This window comes from Salvia hispanica, chromosome 5 (assembly GCF_029641045.1).
Source record: "Salvia hispanica isolate PSC_SH4W2 chromosome 5, Shi_PSC_v1, whole genome shotgun sequence".
Lineage (NCBI taxonomy): Eukaryota > Viridiplantae > Streptophyta > Magnoliopsida > Lamiales > Lamiaceae > Salvia > Salvia hispanica.
Genome location: NC_142696.1, coordinates 49,140,205 through 49,158,618, shown reverse-complemented (window position 1 = coordinate 49,158,618; position 18,414 = coordinate 49,140,205). Strand labels below are relative to the sequence as shown.

At 38.8% G+C, this 18,414-nt stretch overlaps 3 protein-coding genes across 5 annotated transcripts; 1 reads left to right on the top strand and 2 right to left on the bottom strand.

The window, feature by feature from the left end:
* Nucleotides 1–1,448: 1,448 nt before the first annotated feature.
* LOC148926979 (receptor-like protein EIX2) lies at nt 1,449–5,034 on the bottom strand. 2 transcript variants are annotated; one of them, XR_016130381.1, is made up of 2 exons: nt 2,008–5,034; nt 1,449–1,643 (listed from the first exon to the last, which is right to left on the bottom strand). XR_016130381.1 is itself a non-coding variant. In XM_089058271.1 (2 exons), the coding sequence occupies exon 1, from the start codon at nt 4,889–4,891 to the stop codon at nt 2,069–2,071; it is 2,823 nt and encodes a 940-aa protein (XP_088914397.1). In that variant the 5' UTR covers nt 4,892–5,034; the 3' UTR covers nt 1,449–1,643; nt 2,061–2,068. The 2 variants fall into 2 exon arrangements, 1 of the variants encoding a protein (XP_088914397.1); XM_089058271.1 differs by having other exon boundaries at nt 2,061–5,034.
* Nucleotides 5,035–7,395: 2,361 nt separating this feature from the next.
* LOC125189073 (auxin response factor 17-like) lies at nt 7,396–13,106 on the top strand. 2 transcript variants are annotated; one of them, XM_048086265.2, is made up of 14 exons: nt 7,397–7,966; nt 8,063–8,175; nt 8,958–9,056; nt 9,153–9,209; nt 9,291–9,449; nt 9,533–9,617; nt 9,831–9,921; nt 10,107–10,271; nt 10,345–10,467; nt 10,569–10,644; nt 10,749–10,896; nt 10,985–12,096; nt 12,180–12,370; nt 12,702–13,106. In XM_048086265.2, the coding sequence occupies exons 1-14, from the start codon at nt 7,906–7,908 to the stop codon at nt 12,904–12,906; spliced, it is 2,685 nt and encodes an 894-aa protein (XP_047942222.2). In that variant the 5' UTR covers nt 7,397–7,905; the 3' UTR covers nt 12,907–13,106. The 2 variants fall into 2 exon arrangements, with proteins under 2 accessions (XP_088915825.1, XP_047942222.2); XM_089059699.1 differs by having other exon boundaries at nt 7,396–7,966; nt 9,153–9,449.
* A 25-nt stretch (nt 13,107–13,131) lies between these two features.
* On the bottom strand, nt 13,132–16,269 carry LOC125189075 (Tetratricopeptide repeat (TPR)-like superfamily protein). Its single transcript, XM_048086266.2, has 7 exons — nt 16,052–16,269; nt 15,396–15,708; nt 14,966–15,256; nt 14,624–14,872; nt 14,254–14,378; nt 13,950–14,048; nt 13,132–13,775 (listed from the first exon to the last, which is right to left on the bottom strand). The coding sequence occupies exons 1-7, from the start codon at nt 16,111–16,113 to the stop codon at nt 13,214–13,216; spliced, it is 1,701 nt and encodes a 566-aa protein (XP_047942223.2). The 5' UTR covers nt 16,114–16,269; the 3' UTR covers nt 13,132–13,213.
* Between the last annotated feature and the right edge of the window lie 2,145 nt (nt 16,270–18,414).

Genomic DNA, 18,414 nt, shown 5'->3' with positions numbered 1-18,414 from the left:
AAAAAAAAAAATACTCCTACACATTTTAAAAAATATTCGAATTTCATAAAACAGCTGCATTAACAGGTTCAATGAGCCATACCTGTTGCTAAATCTTCAAATTTCAAGTAGTTAATCTTAAATTCATCTATTAGCAAGCTCATTAAATCATCACTTGCATACTACTTGAATAAATTTAGAATGCACATCTTATAAAATTCTCACTAGGTTTTGTTTTGCTAGGTCATGAATGTCGGGTGGAACAATGTACAAGGAATATGCGTAGACACTCACGTGCACCGTATTTGCAATCGCCTTGGATGGGTTTCGCGCCCGGGCACTAAGCAGGTATTCATTCATTTGTGCCGGGAAATGTCCTTTTATCGTGTCTCTTGAGTTTCACCCTTGATTTTTGTGTTTTTTCGTTAGAGAAGTTCAACGCCCGAGCAGACCAGAGAATCTTTGCAGGAATGGCTACCCAAGGAAGAATGGGTTCCCATCAATCCTCTTCTGGTTTGTTTTTGCTAGCTAGTGTGTTTCTCTGGTTATTCACTTGCTGCATGATGCCATCATTTCACAATTAAACAAGAAAACTATATCATATAAAATCATGCAAAGATTTTCGCTCGAAGCATATCCCGTCCAAGGTAACCCGAACCCCAACCTACTGGCTGGGGAGAGGAATCTTCTTACTAATTAAGCTACGCGCTATGTTGTCTAGATCCTCATTAAATTGAATGCCTTCACTTTAGGGTTCATTGTTCGAATTTTATCCTCAATTCATTCCGAACAACCTTCGTTTTTTCATTAGTAAAGTATATAGTGTTATTATATGAGCATGTTTTCGGTATTGTTGAAAATAGGTAGGTTTTGGGCAGACTGTGTGCACTCCTCTTAGACCGCGTTGTGGGATATACAAGATAAGTGATTATTGCCCGTCAGCCTTCAAAGAGACACCTAGCCCGTTGTCTACACCGACGAAAAAACGAGCATTGATGGAGTAGTTGCACTAGGATTTATGTGACTCAATTGTTTTGTTGGGTCTTCTTGCAATTTTATGTTGTGAATGAGAAGGTAATGTAGAGTTAAAACACTAGTAAATAGCCTTTACCTTTTGATTGTCTATTTGTAAGGCTTCCATCAATTTTCTCAACTGTGTTTAAATCAGGAATTTTTCATATCTTGGAACTGACCTTGGTGAATTCTGCAAGTTTAATTTCAACACCATTAATACTTCTTAAATGAAGCTTATTTCATATTGTTTGTCTTAAATATGTAGTTCTAAACACAAACTTAGCAAACATCCAATAGAGAAAGAAATTGTTAGAAAGTTGGCATATTTTGATTAGGAGACCAGAAAATACACAGGTGAAGTCAACTATGACTAATCAAACAAAGATGGAGATATATAGCACATGATAATTATTTAATGTCACAATTGCCTCAGAAGTTATAGGAAATAAGGACAATTTAGGAAGGTGACATTCTATAATATAACATCATCTCTGCAATTTGAAAATACATGACCAGCATACTAAGGGATACATTAAATATTACATCACGACTAATTAAAATACATGACCAACACACTGAGAGGTACTTAAACTATTCGTAGCAATACTTATTCTTCCTTCTTCTTGTACCATATACTAGCTTGTCCACCTCTGTCAACAAAGAATAGAAAGATAGAACAATATCTTGAGTTAAATAAAAATAAATTATACTACACTAACAAAGAATAGAAAGATAGAATAATATCTTGAGGTAAATAAAAATAAGTTATACTAGTACTACTTCTGATAGAAAGAAATGATACATTCAATTATGAATCATATAAAGCGTGCATGGTTTAATTTAATTTCAGTTGCCCTAAACTTTTTAAACTAAGCACATGTATTTGCAGCTGAAATTATACATATGAGTAAAACATAAAAGCATTTATTTATAAGTATATGCACTTATGTATGTAGCATACATAGTTAAACAAATGGAAATGGTTAAAAGTGAAGTAAAATTTAGTATAGTTACCTAGCATTTCAGCATCTTCTCATTTTTGACAAAGTAAAATTTAGTATAGTTACCTAGCATTTCAGCATCTTCTCATTTTTGACACAAATATAGCGATCCTCACATAGAACCAATCTCCAACATCACCAAAGAAGTTGAAGAATGCAATTCTCCACGATTTCTTCAGTACGAAGGTACCAACCACTCCCCAAAATCCAAATATAAAACCAAAGCCCATCGATATGCCCACTTCTTGCATAAAAGAGAGGCTGCCGCCTTTCTTATTCATGTTTTCCCCCGGATTAGTGGTGGACGGCCTCAAGCTATCGCCGGGGCACAACGCTAGTGGGGGGCCACAGAGTCCCTTGTTCTTGGCGTAAGAAGATGCTTTGAAGCTCTGGAGTTGAGTACTTGGTGGAATTTTTCCGGACAAATTGTTGTTCGACAAATTAAGAACAGCCAAGTAATTTAATTGTGCCAAGCTTGTGGGTATCTTCCCAGACAACTGATTCTTTGATAGATCAAGACATTCTAGCATTTCCATCTCACCAATATCTGGAATTATACTTCCTGTAAAACTATTCGATGATAGGTTCAAGGAAATTAATCCCCTCATACTGGAAAATGATTGAGGAATGCTTCCACTCAATTTATTGCTTGATAAATCAGCGAGTTTGAAAAGCTCGAGATTTTTCCCATTTTCTGATTTCTGGCCCTTCCACTGAATTAACAAAGACTCATAGTACTCTTCAACAAAAATATTTGGAAGATCATCATTGAATTTGACATAAGTAACATAATGCGTAAGCATAATATCAGCAGGCTTATTGATTTGAGCCAATGAAGTAAAATTGCTGAAACAATCTGGAATCTTCCCAAACAAGTTGTTTCTAGACAAGTCCAGAATTTGAATATGAGTAAGATTGCATATCTCAAAAGGAATACTACCATGCAATTTGTTTCTGCCAAGGTTTAGAAATTTCATTTGATACATTTCACCAAACCAAGTAGGGATGTCTCCTGTTAACTCATTCTCTGCAACATCAAATAGCTGCAAACTATGGCTACTTCTCAAAGTGGAAGGAAACTCTCCAGATAAACTATTACCTCGCAACTGCAGTGCCGTGAGGTAATGCAAATGTCCCAAAGAACTAGGAATTTCACCCCATAACCTGTTGTTACCCAAATTGAGAATATTCAAGTTTGGCATTTTCTCCCAGCAGTTGGGAATCTCTCCAGACAACTCGTTATGGGAGAGGTCAAGGGCACCAAGCTGATCATGGCGAGTTTTGCAAATAGATGAGATTGAACCAGAGAACTTATTTCCACTCAGCTGAACAATATTAGTGGCATAGAGTAATGGAATAGGTCCTGAGATACTATTGTTACTAAGATCTAAAAGTGTGAGGGAAGTGGATGAGAGATTGGGAATAGTGCCACTAATTTGATTGCTGGAAAGAAATAAGTACTCTAACAAAGGTGAAGTGCTCCATAACCATGTTGGCGCTCCACCTATTATACTAGCATTAGAGAGATCAAGAACTGAGAAATTTCTCTGTGTTTGAATCCATTTTGGGAAAGATGGGCCCACATTGCATCCTGCTAACAATATAGCATCCAACTGAAAAGTTGGAATCCAATTAGGAGCAAAATGCAATATCAATGAATTGAAAGATAAACATAGTTTCTTTAACTTTCCGAGCTTGTTGAAGTGGGATTCTGAGACTACACCATTCAACGAATTACTAGAAAGATCTAGAACCTGAAGCTCAGAGAGTTGGCCTATACTTAGAGGAATGGAGCCTGTGAAGTTGTTTCCACCAAGGTACACTTCTGTCAATGCAGAAAATGCTCTCAGGTCTGGCAATGATCCATTGAATTTATTATGACCCAAGTCCAGAATTTGGAGTGATTCCAATATTCCTTTCATGGACGTGCTGTTTACAAACAACTCATCAAGGTTTCCTCTTAACTCATTTTCATAAAGGACTAAGGTGCACAAACGACTCAAATTCCACAGAGCTTTTGGGATTTGACCTTCAAGCTTGTTATTAGAAAGATCAAGATACTCTATAAGCACCAATCTCTCTATGAGTGCATCAGATTTTGGGCTTCCTAAAGCATTGGTTGAAATGTCTAGTTTTACTAGAGTTCTGCTTATGTTAGATAACCAATGGAGCGAGGAATAGGTGGGCTGATTATCTGACAAAGAAATGAAAGAAAGAGATGTAGAAGAAGAATTAACAGATGGTCCCACTAGAGTTGTGCCTCCTATGTTACAAGAGTCCAAGTGCAATTCATAGAGGGACTGAAGGCTCAGGATATGCTGCAGCCAGTTAGTTTGACTCAAGTCGATTTGACTCAAACTAAGATAAGACAACAAAGAGAGACTTGTAAGCCAATCGAGATTCTCAATCTTCAAAGAGTTTTCTGAGAGATCAAGTGATTTCAGGTTGGTAAGATTCCCTAATTGAGGAGGAACAATCCCACCAAAGTTACAACCGATGAGATACAAGTGTTGTAACTTTTTCTTGGAACCAATGAATTTTGGGATTGGATTGCCTCCAAAATCATTCCAACTGAGGTCAAGATAGTTTAAATGATGCAACTCAAGCAAGGAAGAACCAACCTCACCTTGCAATACCCTATAATAGTTAGCAGCATTAAGTCGGAGGGCGATGACATGGCCAGTGGTATTGCTGCATTCAACACCATCCCATTTGCAGCATTCGTCGCTTCGCCATGACGAGAGAATATCGTAGTCATCGATGAGGCCACTCTTGAAGCTTAGAAGAGTTTGTCTCTCCCTCTCTATGCATCTCACTTTTGCATCTCCTGCAGAAACAAACACACAAGCTAGAATAAAAAGAAGATATTTGATTGCTATTCTTTTATCAGAAATCATTCTCTCTTAATGGAAGTGATGTGTATTTGTGGGATACTCATTCTATCAAGTGCAGCGGTTTAAATAGATGAAGATAAAATTATACATTCCCTAAAGTAGAGAAGACTTGCTTTAGAGTGCAAGGAAGTCAATTAAAATGACAAAATATTAAAGCTTGTAATTTGTAGGTGATGTTCAGTAAGTAGATATAGATGTCGGAAGGATTCCGACAGATAAAAAAAACTAGCTAGTGAAGTGATGCGTGACTAAGTTTCATCCACTATAAATTCATTAAATAGAGTCATGGTAATTGAACGTAAGAATTGCGTCCGAAATCAATGGCAAAAAATGACAAAATAGTGGAGTACTACTACTATAATTCATGTGGAAAAAGATCGACAATTCCATGTGTTTGGTTGTGAAATGTAGACATATCAGAATTATTTACCCAAAAGATGTTATCTTTTAAAATAAAACTATTGTACTCCCTTCGTTCTCAAAGAATGTGAACATTTGGTTCAGTTTGAGTTTTAATGCACAATTGATAAAATAAGAGAGATATAAAAAAAAATTTTAAAAGTATTTTAGTGGAGAATAAGTCCAACCTCATTAGAGCATCCACAATAGTGGATGAACGGACGGGCGAGCGACCGGCTAGCGATCGTCTGTCGCGTTCGTCCACTATTGGAGCTGGCTAATGGGCGACGGATGAGCGTTCATCTACGGTGGGAGGGCGTTAGCCAATCGCTCGTCCGCTATTGCGGTGATGCGACCGGCTAACGCTATTTTTTAAATTTTTTATATCAACTCTATATATATATATATATATATATATATATACGGCTCGTTGCACTTCATTTCATTTGCACTACTTGTATTAACGAGTTTCTCTTCCTTCACTGTACATTTCTCATTTGATCTATGGATTCAAAAATGGCTAGTGGTAGTGGTGGGGATGCTGACGAATCGCGACGAATTAAGGAAGAATTGCGGGCCTATACATCCGCGGAGATAAATCGGTTGGTGAACAAGCACTTGCGCCAGCAGCAGCAGCTGGCGGTCCCACGCCCCATCCATCATCGAACCGTAATCCGCCGCGACCACATCGGTGCCCATCAACGCTTGTTTGACGACTACTTCGCCGAGGAGCCGCGGTTTGGGGAGACCTTTTCCAGCAGCGTTATAAGATGCACCGGCCGTTATTTATGAATATCGTGAACACTTTAGAGTGTCGGTCCAAGTATTTCCGGTTCAGGGAGGATGCGAGTGGTAGGCCCAGTCACTCGCTTATACAGAAGTGCACTGCCGCAATCAGGCAGTTGGCCTACGGAGGCGCTGCCGTCATGTTCGACGAGTACCTCCACATAGGCGAGACGACTGCCCGCGAGTGTTTGCAGTATTTTTGTCAGGGCGTCATTCACATATTTGGGGAGATGTATCTTCGAAAGCCTACCCCGAAGACTGTCAGACTCTGATGGATATGCAAGGGACGATGCACGAGTTTCCCCGCATATTGGGCAGCTTAGATTGTATGCATTGGGAATGGAAGAATTGTCCCACCGGTTGAACCATGGACTAGTAGCTCCATTGGTTCGCTTACCGATCTGGTTTTTAAAACATTGGCATCAACACAGTTTCAACGTAATGGTAACCCAATGTAAAATTTCAAGATTTTGATTTCAACACAATGTTAACATAGCATCAACCGTTGACACTGTGTTGACATTTTTTGTTGCTATTATGTTGTCATCTATTAAAATTTCAACAATCCATAATCTAATGTGGAGTTTTGTACAATATTTATAATTTGAATTTGATTATTCCCCTCTCCTTCAATCAATAAATTGCGTTCGGGTTCTCGATGCGTGGGTGTAATTCCCTAAATAAGTTTTAACTGATTCATTAATAAATATAGGGCGTAAGAATCACTCTCCATAAAATTATTGACGGTAGTCGTGCATGATTTTCTAATATGTTGAGCTTTAAGTTCATATTATGGCCCATAAGCAAAGTTGGGTCAAGATATTGCTCTGCATAACTTCTTTCTGGGCTAATTTTGACACAAAAGGTATTAATGTATTATTAATTTTGGGCCCTTATATGTTACTTTGAGAAAATGTATTACTTGGGCCGACGTACAAGTTTGATTGAATCATTTATGTACTAATAACAATTTTTTTATCTATAAATAAATTACTTGCAAGCAAATACTACTAAATTTAACTGTATTAAACTAAAAAAAAGGTAATCCTACACATGTTTAAAAATGTTCGAATTTCATAAAAAACTTCAATGAACCATACCGGTTGCTAAATCTTCAAATTTCAAGAAGTTAATTAAATTAAATCATCAAAATATTTACATATTAAATGAAATTACAAATACACATCCTATAAAAAATTCTCACTATACCAAAAAAAGGAAGAAAAAATAAAAGAGAAGATGAATTCATTTCATACTTAAAAACAAGAGCTCATAGTAATTTTTATAGTTTCCCAAATTACTTCATTAAAGTTCATTTTCATCTTCAATCCTCTCTCTCCAAACATTTAATTCTGATTCCCAAAGAAATAAATCTGCTTCTCAATTTAGCAGGCAGAGCTAAAGACAGAGAGATCAACATAGTTATCATTTTCTTCCTAGTTTGCTTTTCCCTTACTTACTAAAAACTTTACTTCATTTATTCCTCGGACCAGTCTTCTTCTTCTTTAGGGTTTTGTCCCAACCATTAACTCCAAAAAGCACCACAAGATCTGCTTCTCCTCTTGTTTTCCTCAATTTTTCACTTTGCAATTCGCTCCATTTCTTCTCACGTCGCTCGTATTCAACTCAAAAGAGGCAAAATTGAAGAAAAGGGTAGAAAATTTTGGGGTAAATGTGAGCTGGGATGAAAGAAAGTGCCATTTTTGGGGGGCTTTCGGAGGAGGGGGGGTGGGTGGTTAGGATGAGGTTGAGTGTTTAAGCTTCTTTGTTTTTTTGTTTTTCTAGTTCCATTTTAGGAAAAAAAATTGAGTCTTTATTTCTTCTTTTGGAATATGAGGCTGTCTTCTTCTTCGTCTTCAACTAGTACTGCATTTAATGCTCAGGCGGAGGAAGGTATGCTCTATTATTCGCTTTAATTCACATTGGGTTTGTTTGTGTATTTCATTGGAATGATTTCTTTCAGCTCATTTTTTCTGTTTGCGTTGGCAGGGGAGAAGAAATGCTTGAATTCGGAGCTCTGGCACGCGTGTGCCGGGCCACTGGTTTCGCTTCCCCAGCTCGGGAGCAGGGTGGTTTATTTCCCTCAAGGCCATAGTGAGCAGGTCTTGTGAAGAATTTCAGTTTAAGCATATCCTTGATTTGTCTGTGGATATTTTATCATATTTCAGGGTATTGGTTGTCGTTAGCGGGATAATGCGTTGCTATTTTTCGATTTATGTGATGTTTCTATGCTTGCAGCTTATAAATAATGTAGTCTGGAAATTAGAGTAAATTCTATGTGTAGAGAAGCTGATAGCTCATGTGTGTTAGTGTGATGCGTAATGTCGGTTTAGAGTCGTGGAACGATGAATTCAAGGGTTTTAGACTGAATTGGACTTCAGACTCCGTCAATTTGAGATGCTTATGTAGTGAATTAGTGCGTATTTTTTCACCTTTCCCCTTTTTTTCCAAGTTATTGGTGATCGGTGATCAATGGCCTTGTTATTTTGTTAGTTGCATAACCCGTGATCTATGCGATGTTAACTCCCTAAATTATATGATGATAGGTTCTTGCAGCCTTTGTAGTAACCTTAGGGGGTAGCTTTATGTCGGGAGATTCTATAATTACTCGATATTTTGCGTTGGTGGTTCGTGGATGTGTGCTTGCATCTTGTTAGTTGTCACTTTGTCATCATGAATGAGAAGCTAACACGAAACTGGAAAACATTAATTGGGAATTTGGGATCGCCTGAAATAGAACTTTTATTGATTCGTTTTCTTGAAGAATTACTGTCCGGTATCTTGATATATATTGGAATCGTGATGATGTTGGTCCAAGTGTCTAACACTAAGCTATCAGAGGTTGTGTTAAATGCTCTGTAACATTTTGGTAGTATTTATCCAGGTTTCCGCCTCTACGAACAAGGTAGTAGACAGTGCTATCCCTAGCTATCCTGGCTTGCAGCCGCAGCTTATATGCCAACTTCACAATGTTACCATGCATGTAAGTCGTGTACTATACTATTGTTGTAGGATTTTATATTGTTTTTAAATCTTATTGGAAGTTCGGATCTTAAAATTTTGGTTTTCGATACTACAGGCAGATGTTGAAACAGATGAGGTCCACGCTCAAATGACTTTGCAGCCACTTACCCCTGTAATTTCCTTTTTACATATTTATAATCATGTTCTTGATCTCGTTATTTTGTTGTTAATTACTCGTTTGCTATTTCTTCAGCAAGAGCAGAAGGACATATGCCTACTACCGTCAGAGCTTGGCACTCCAAGCAAACAGCCAACGAATTACTTCTGTAAGACGTTGACTGCTAGTGACACCAGCACTCATGGAGGATTTTCTGTCCCTCGTCGAGCAGCTGAGAAAGTTTTTCCACCTCTTGTAGGTTTATCCGTACTTTGTTTGACTAGTATTTTGAAAGTTGTGATTTCTATATTTGAACTGTGAATTTAATGTGTGTTTAGGACTACTCTCAAACCCCTCCGGCTCAAGAATTAATCGCGAAGGATCTTCACGGAAACGAGTGGAAGTTTAGGCATATATTTCGGGGTGATTATCCTATTACATAAATAACTCGTTTGATGATATTTGTTCTCTTATAGTATTATTTGTACAAAATAACTTGTCCGAATGGACTATTTTGTTTTCTTCCTAATCATGATTCAAAATCAGGACAGTGTGAGCTTCTTTCATGTTATTGACTCGGCCTGCGATAATTATTGTTACGACCTACTTATGAAGCTGCAATCTCGTCTTATCCAGGTCAGCCGAAGAGGCATCTCCTAACAACCGGTTGGAGTGTGTTCGTGAGTGCGAAGAGACTTGTTGCTGGAGATTCTGTTATTTTCATCTGGTATGCAGCTTTAGTTCTTTATGCTTTGTCATTCGAGCATTTGGTCATATTTCCCTCCTACCCGATCCAAGCCTTGAGGAACCGTCGGGAAGGATGAAGTTATAGATTTTTAAATTTTATACGTTGTGGACTAGATGTGCCTTTCTGATATTTTCTGCGGTCACATCTCTTATTGACACTTTTAGGAACGAAAACAACCAATTATTCTTGGGGATTCGGCGCGCAAATCGATCTCAAACTGTCATGCCTTCGTCAGTGCTGTCGAGTGATAGTATGCACATTGGGCTTCTTGCTGCTGCTGCCCATGCTGCGGCGACAAATAGCCGGTTCACCATCTTCTATAATCCCAGGTAATTTTCTGCAAGTGCTTACCCCTCATTAGGCAATATTTAATCTTCAAATTTCCGGGTTTACAAATTTCAGGGCTTGTCCATCGGAGTTTGTGATACCTCTCGCAAAATATGCCAAAGCAGTTTATCATACGAGAGTTTCTGTTGGTATGCGCTTTAGGATGCTCTTCGAAACTGAAGAATCAAGCGTCCGCAGGTATGTCTTTTTGTCCTCCCCCCATTCTCTCCCATTATGCAGATTTCTTTTATTATTTTGATTTGTTTGCTTATATATATTTTGTGAATTCGGGATGTCAGGTATATGGGTACAATTACGGGAGTCAGTGATTTGGATCCGGTTCGTTGGCCGAGCTCGCATTGGCGCTCAGTGAAGGTATGAACATGTCTTATGTTGTTTGCTAAGCTACTCTAATCTAATTATCAGTTTAAATTTGATAAAAAAAATGGAGTTGAGGTGTTTTGTATTTTCTTTTTCAGGTCGGATGGGACGAGTCGACTGCAGGGGAGAGGCAACCGAGAGTCTCCTTGTGGGAGATCGAACCTCTAACGACTTTTCCCATGTACCCATCTCCATTCTCTCTCAGATTGAAGCGACCGTGGCCATCTGGATTGCCATCATTTCCTGGTCTGGTTTATTGAAAAGCTTGAAATTATATGGCTTCCTTCTCCTTCAACCGGACGTTATTCTGATCCTATCATGATTCATCCTTCAGGTCTTAAAGATGGCGATATGGGGATGAATTCTCCAATGGCGTGGCTTCGTGGGGGTGTCGGAGATCAAGGCCTTCAGTTTCAGGGTGTATCCCCTTGGATGCAACCGAGGCTAGACCCTTCGATGCTCTGTTTACAACCTGATATATACCAAGTGATGGCAGCTGGGGCAATGCAGGACGCAGGGTCGTTGGATCCCTTGAAACTCTCCAATCAGTCTTTCCTGCAGTTCCAGCAGAGCGCCCCTAACGTTTCTGCATCGCTGTTGCAGAATCAGATGCTGCAACAGCCTCATTCTCAACCAAACTTCCTGCAGAACCTTCCGGAGAACAGCGTTGTTTCTCAGGCTCAGATGTTGCATCAGCAATTGCAGGGCCGTCAGTCGTTTATCAATCATCTTCAGCAGCAGCAGCCGAATCCACAATTTCATGATCAGCTGATGAAAAAATCTATTCCGACTAGCTTGCAGATAGGATCGGCTTCCGAGTCTCAGTTCACGCCCGTGCAGGTCTTGTCGTCGACAAGCCAGCTACAGAACTTCTCCGACCTCATCGGGAACCATATGGCTTCGTCTAACAACTCTTCAATGCAAAGCATTTTAAGCTCATTTTCCAGTGAAGGAATGTCCCCACATGTGAACTTGAACGGACCTCATCCTCTCGTCTCCCATTCCTCGTCAAAACGAGTAGCGTTAGACCCACAGCTGCCTTCCCTGGTTTCTCAATTCGGAGTGCCCCATCCAGAAGAGCTGGTGATGCCTAATTCTAAGGTCTCGGACCTTTCAGCTCTGCTTCTGCCATTCAATGGTATCAATGGTAAAGCACATCCGGGTTTAAATGGCGTGGCACATTCTCACGACAATTTGATGTTCGGTGCTGGTACGGATTCATCGGCTAATATGCTGTCTGGTATGTCAAACCCTAGAAACAACAGCAACGAGAACGAATCGTTGTCGATGCCGTTTGCGACGACCCCCACATTTCCAAGTGGTGCAGCCACCGAATTTCCTCTCAACTCGGACATGACTACCTCCAGTTGTGTAGACGAGTCGGGTTACATGCAGTCCTCGGAAAATGTGGACCAAACAAATCCAACATCGAGAGCCTTTGTGAAGGTAAACTGTGTGAGGTTCACATTGTTTTTTTAATCAATCAGTGATCCAATTGCTTTCTAATTTTGAGTATTTGTTTGCTGCAGGTTCATAAGTCGGGATCTTTTGGACGGTCACTCGATATCTCCAAATTCAGCAGTTACTCAGAGCTGCGGAGCGAGCTTGCTCGCATGTTTGGGCTCGAGGGCTTGTTGGAAGATCCTCAGAGATCAGGCTGGCAGCTTGTATTCGTTGACCGAGAGAATGATATTCTTCTCCTCGGCGATGATCCTTGGCAGTAAGTAACCATCTCTTGTCCCCCACTGCTTCATTCTTCTTATGATAAGTTCGTTCGTATTTGATCCGTGTCACATTTTAGTCAGTTCTCATCGAAAAGCATGTGTTGCTCGTCTCTAGTAGTCCGAAAATCACATAGGGAGATATTAACCGCACTAGGAAAGCCTCCCGCTATGCGCTTGTCCCGGATATGGGACCCAAATTTGGGACTTTCGACCGGAAATTAACCACTCCACCACTATACCACCTCGAGATCACATTCTAGGGCGATTTTTACGTTCTACATTTTCGTGTTTCTTGATAACCTAAATATCTACTCGATCACATCGCAGGGAATTCGTGAACAGCGTGTGGTACATCAAGATTCTGTCGCCTCTCGAAGTGCAGCAAATGGGCAAAGAGGGCCTCGATCTTCCAAATTCGACCCAAAATCATTGGCTCTCCGCCACCAGCAACAGCTGCGATGACTACGTGAGCCGGAAGGACTCCAGAAGCAACTTAAACAGCATACCGTCCGTAGGATCTCTCGAATACTGACCGATATAACATCGGCATCTCGATTTCCTTTTCCAGTGGTATGTAACATTGCTGTATGTATGTTTTATGATGAATCCTTCTGTTGTTAGGACTCTTAGACTAATTTTTAAGAACATCCATCGCAATCTGTAACGAGAAAAAAAAAAAGCTGACTTTTGTTGCTATACAGTTTTTGATTTTTAGTTTTTTATATTTAAAAATTCCATTTTTTTTATAGAGAACAAATTTTCGGAATAAAAATTATCAACACTATATGCAATTATAGCAACAACCAAAATCAAAATCATCCAAAATTTCATGACAATTTTCACAAAGCATGAGCTTCTACTAATTGATCATTGCTGCTAATTGTCAACTCATCAAATTCATCATCCAATACTTTCCCCTCGTCTTCGTCTTCGCTATCGTCCATGTTCTCGACTTCGTTGCTTGCGATTCCATTCGAGAGTCGGCCTGAAGAAGGATTCTCCACGAGTTGCGTAGCTTCGAGCTGTTCTTCCGGTGTTTTCGCCAGAGACAGGAGTACGTTCTTGGCCTTCTGGTCGGGCACGACGCCACTCGACACCATCTCGCTGTACCAAATCACGGCACTGCCAAAATCCTTGTTCCTCCCGAAAGCGTCCATGATGGAAGTGAATATGGTCGCATTGGCTTTGATTCCTTCGAGGCGCATGCTCTCGTACTTCTCCATCATCTTCTCGAGATCGTTTGCTTTAGCGTACCCGTTGATGAGAGTACCGTGGGTGACGACGTTCGGCTCGAACCCGTCTTGCTTTATCCTTTTAAAGAATTTCTCAGCACCATCCATATCAGATGCATTAACATAGGCCGATAGCATAGTCGTGTAAGAGCAGAGATCGGGAGTGCATCTGCAGCACGCAAAACAAGAGGTCATAAAAACCGAATGTCTAAGAGGTTACCGTTGTGTTTTCCCCCTAGTTCCTCGTTTATCGAGGTGCATGTAGCCAAGTAACGCGGAAAACACAATCACCAAGTGGTATACAAAGAATATCCCATCTAATCACAAGGGAAGTTCTACGTACCTGTCCCGTCTCATGCTCTTGAAGACGACTCGTGCTTGCTCTACCATCCCGGATATCGCAAATGCATCTAGCAAGATGTTGTATGCTTTCTGCGTCGGCCTAGAAAAAAGAAAAGCATCCAAAGCTCGTGTGAGAAAAGGAATAAACCAATCTAGGAAAATTTGCAATGTTCACACGACTATGAAACTGAAAGTCGGACTAAACAGATATGCAGCAACATTTCATAGATAATGCAGCACATATTATTGCTTTGGTACGATGATGCACACAATATTTGAACGAGCGTAAACAAAGGGAACCGCACCTCACACCAGCATCAAGCATCTCTTCAAACACAGCTAAGGCTTCTTCTTCTCTTCTAGCTTTTCCATAGGCGTTGATGAGAAGAGCGTAGCTCACAACATCAGGTCGATAAATCGACCTTTGCATCTAAAATCACAAAGATGATTCAGTCAAATATAACTTTGGATATACTCGTAATACAAGGAAAATACTCACTAGGAAGTAGGTAAATTTCAAACGACGTTTTCCACGTATAATTAGTATAAATTGAGAAACACCATCAACATATAAGCAATTTGGTGCAAATTCTATAACGGCGAGAGCAAAGACTAAAGAACTATATAAATTAGACAATCATCCACAAAAATGGTTTTAGTAGTTTGTTAAGATACCTGGTCGAAGATATTGGCAACCTCTTTGTAGTTGGTTTCGAACGACATCAAGCTGTTATAAGTCACTGTATTTTGCTCGACTCCTCTCTCAGTCATCAATGCAAATAGTTTACGAGCTTTGTCAAACTCCCCTGATTTCTTGTACATGTAAATCATCATGTGGAACATTTTCTGGTCCGGTTTTAGAGGTGAAATCTTTTCATCGAGTAGGGTTTCAAAGATTTCTTCGGCTTCTTTAAATTTGTTAGCCTGAAATAGCCAAATGCGAAAGAACTTCAGTGATCTATGCTCAAAATGGCACAGATACTATAAGAAAGCATTAAAAGTTACAGGATTCCTTACCGCCACAAACGTTTTGAGAATTATTTGATACGTCACTGCAGATGGTTCGGGGCCTGAGGATTGCATTCTACGAAAGATTGCTTCTGCCTGACTGTATTGACCTCCTTTCCCGTACGCTTCCATAAGAGCAGTGTAGGATACAACGTGAGGCGGATAACCATTTTTTATCATGTAATTCATGATCCTCTCGGCTTTAGTGAAGTTCCCGAGTTTTCCATAGGCTGTAATAAGCATCAGAAAGTCCATCTCCTTGAAATCCCACCAATGCTGAGTTCTCAGCCATTCGAGTATCTTGAGAAAACGAGAACAACTAAATGAGCCAAAGATATTCAACGAGCAATGTCACACACACAGACTGTAATCAAGATATTGTTCGGTGTACATGAAAAAAACCAAGAAAACTCGAGAAGTAGGGACGACACTCGTATACCTCACTAACAAGGTTCCATCTCTTGAGCTGCTTAAATCTGACGAGCGTCCCAACCACAACGTCTTTAGGCAGAGCCTGGTTCTTGACTCTCCGGCTCTTGAGCACCTCAACGGCAGAGTCAGCTTCCTCCATCTCGAGCATCAACTTCCTCCAGCTCCTCTGATCCGCCTCATCCGCAGCATCCTTGAAAACCTCGACTTTCCTCCTCCTCTGCATGAACTTTCGCGGCGCCAGCATTCCAAAGCACACCACCTCGGCCCTCTTACATATCCTAATGTTAGCATCAACTCCATTCTTGCTGCCAATCGATTCGCTGCAAACTCATACACCATGCTTTTACTTAACAGAAATGATGAAAACTCCCCTAAACCCTAAACCCCAAACCCCACACAAACAAACAAAGATAGACATAAATATGCAATCAAATCTGAAATTCTCACCCTTGCATCAACCTCATTGTACAAAAATATCTTGTTTCCAACATTAACACTAACAAGCATTGAAATTTCCCTAAAATTCAATTGGCCATTCAATTTTACAAATTCACAGCTTAATCATGGAGAAACATAAACATAAAAATACCAACTTTGAAATTACACACACACACACACACAAAGCCTAGAAACATAAAAGGAGCTTAGTGGGAGCAGACATACCTCCAAATTGAAGCTGATGGAGCAGAAATGAAGGGCTTCAAAAACATTATTGCTTGAGGCATTTTTTCTCTAGTCTTCCAACACTCTCATAGCTTTGATTGAATTTTTTCCTCAGCTTTACACCCACACACACAACACACACTGATGCACCCAGAAATAGCTCCGGCTTCGCGAGTGCTGTGGGAATTTTTCGGCAAGATGTGATTTTTTTTAGATATTTGGATTGGATAATTTAAGCTTAATACAAGAAGAAAAAGGAAAGGAAAGAGTTTTGCAGTTCGGTCCTTTTCTTCTCCCCTTTCGAAAATTCTATTTAGGTACCTTAAGTTATTTTAATTAACCAATGTAGCACAATAGTTTAAGGTTTTGGTATTTTCTTCTATCAATACTATTTTTATAATAATGTCTTACAAATATAAATTGCTTATAATATAATGATTACTAACTAATACTCCCTATGTCCTTAAAATATAGGCAAATTTGAAAATGATACTACGAGTTTTACTTTGAAATTGGTAAAGTACGAGAGATTTGAAAAATGTAAAAGAGAGGGAGAATGTAGTGGAAATAGTGTTAGTGGATTGTGTGATCCATATTAATATTGTTAAAAACTTTTCATATTTAGATTTAGTCTAATTTTGGAGGCGTGCGTGCGGACCAATACATTTTTTGAGGATGAATGGAGTATTTAATACTACTAAAGATGTTTTAGGTTAAACAAAATATATAATGTATTTAATTATATATGTAATGAACTATTAACCAGTCATCGGTATTGGGTTGATGGATGAGATAAAATTGAGTTTTATGAATATTGTTTCGTCAAATAGGCAATGTATGACAATTAGTAGTGAGATAATGCCATATATAGGCTTATGAGTTTTGGTTTTTTTACAAAATCGATAGATTACCTAAGAATAAGTGGAGGCAACGATATTGGTTTGACGGATGAGATAAACTGAGTCTTGTGAACTGGTTTGACGGATGAGATACATTGGGTCTTATGAATTGGTATTAGTTTGACGGATGAGATAAATTGAGTCTCATGAATATTGTTCAATCAGGATGAGATAAACTGAGTCTTGTGAACTGGTTTGACGGATGAGATACATTGGGTCTTATGAATTGGTATTAGTTTGACGGATGAGATAAATTGAGTCTCATGAATATTGTTCGATTGAACAGACAATGTCTGATAACTAGTCCCGAGATAATGCGACATTCAATCTATGCTTATGAGTTTTGATATTTCCCTGCTACAAAATAAATTTCCAATAATATTGGAAAATGATCTTGAGCAATCAAACAAAGAAAGGGTATTATTGTATGTGGTGAGCCTCCAACTTTGATGCTAAACAAAGAGCAATAAGCTGATCATCTTGAGAGTAATGATCAACACTACCCATGCGTAAGCTCAATATATCACAAAACTCGGCATGGCTCCTTTCCCCATTTACCTATAATTCAATAATTATTTTTTCAGTACTAAACGATGTAATTTTGATGAATATAATGCAAGATCATTTTAATTCTCATCGGATTATACCTTGTCCAGTAATTAACAACAAGTCATGTTAAATCTTCCAGTTGCAAATCAAATTAATAATTTGTTAATTAACACACATTTTTTAAAGTTGATATGTAAAAACCAAAATGTATAGAAATTTAGTTCATAAATTTATCATCAAATAATCCAAATATCATTTCCTTTTATTAATATTCAATAACCTTTTTGAGGAAACTAGTTCTCATCTTATCCAAAACAAAAAAGATGAAAGCTTCTAGGATTAAAATTTTTGTTTATAAAATTGTGAAAATTGATAAATAATTTACAGGGTATTCACCAACTTAAACATGAAATATCTATTGTTTATTTCTGTCTTGATTTTCTAATAAAAATATACATTTCTCACCTCCTCTCTTTCTGTAGATTGCGAGACTTCCTTCATCTCTGCATCTTTATTAGGCCCTTCTCCTGCCATTTCTTTTATTTCACCTAAAATTAAAAAAAAATATGGAAAACGAATAAAGAGAATTGCAAATTCACAAAAATACATGAAATATAATTGAAAATCCTTAATTAATGGGGAGCCATTAAATTTGTTGGTTAATGGGCTATGGGTCCGTGACACATAAATATGTCACCTTTTGGGCTAGCCCATTAGTTATTTTCCAATAAGAGGGCTAATCCATTAAACTTATATTCCTTCAAATAATTGCCTAATATACTATAAAAAATTATAATTTGAGATTATATTTATACAAGTATATTATAATAGTACTCCCTCCGTCCCGCTTTAGGAGTTTCGGTTGATCAATTTTGGGTGTCCCGCTTTAGGAGTCCCAGTTGAGATAAATTAATA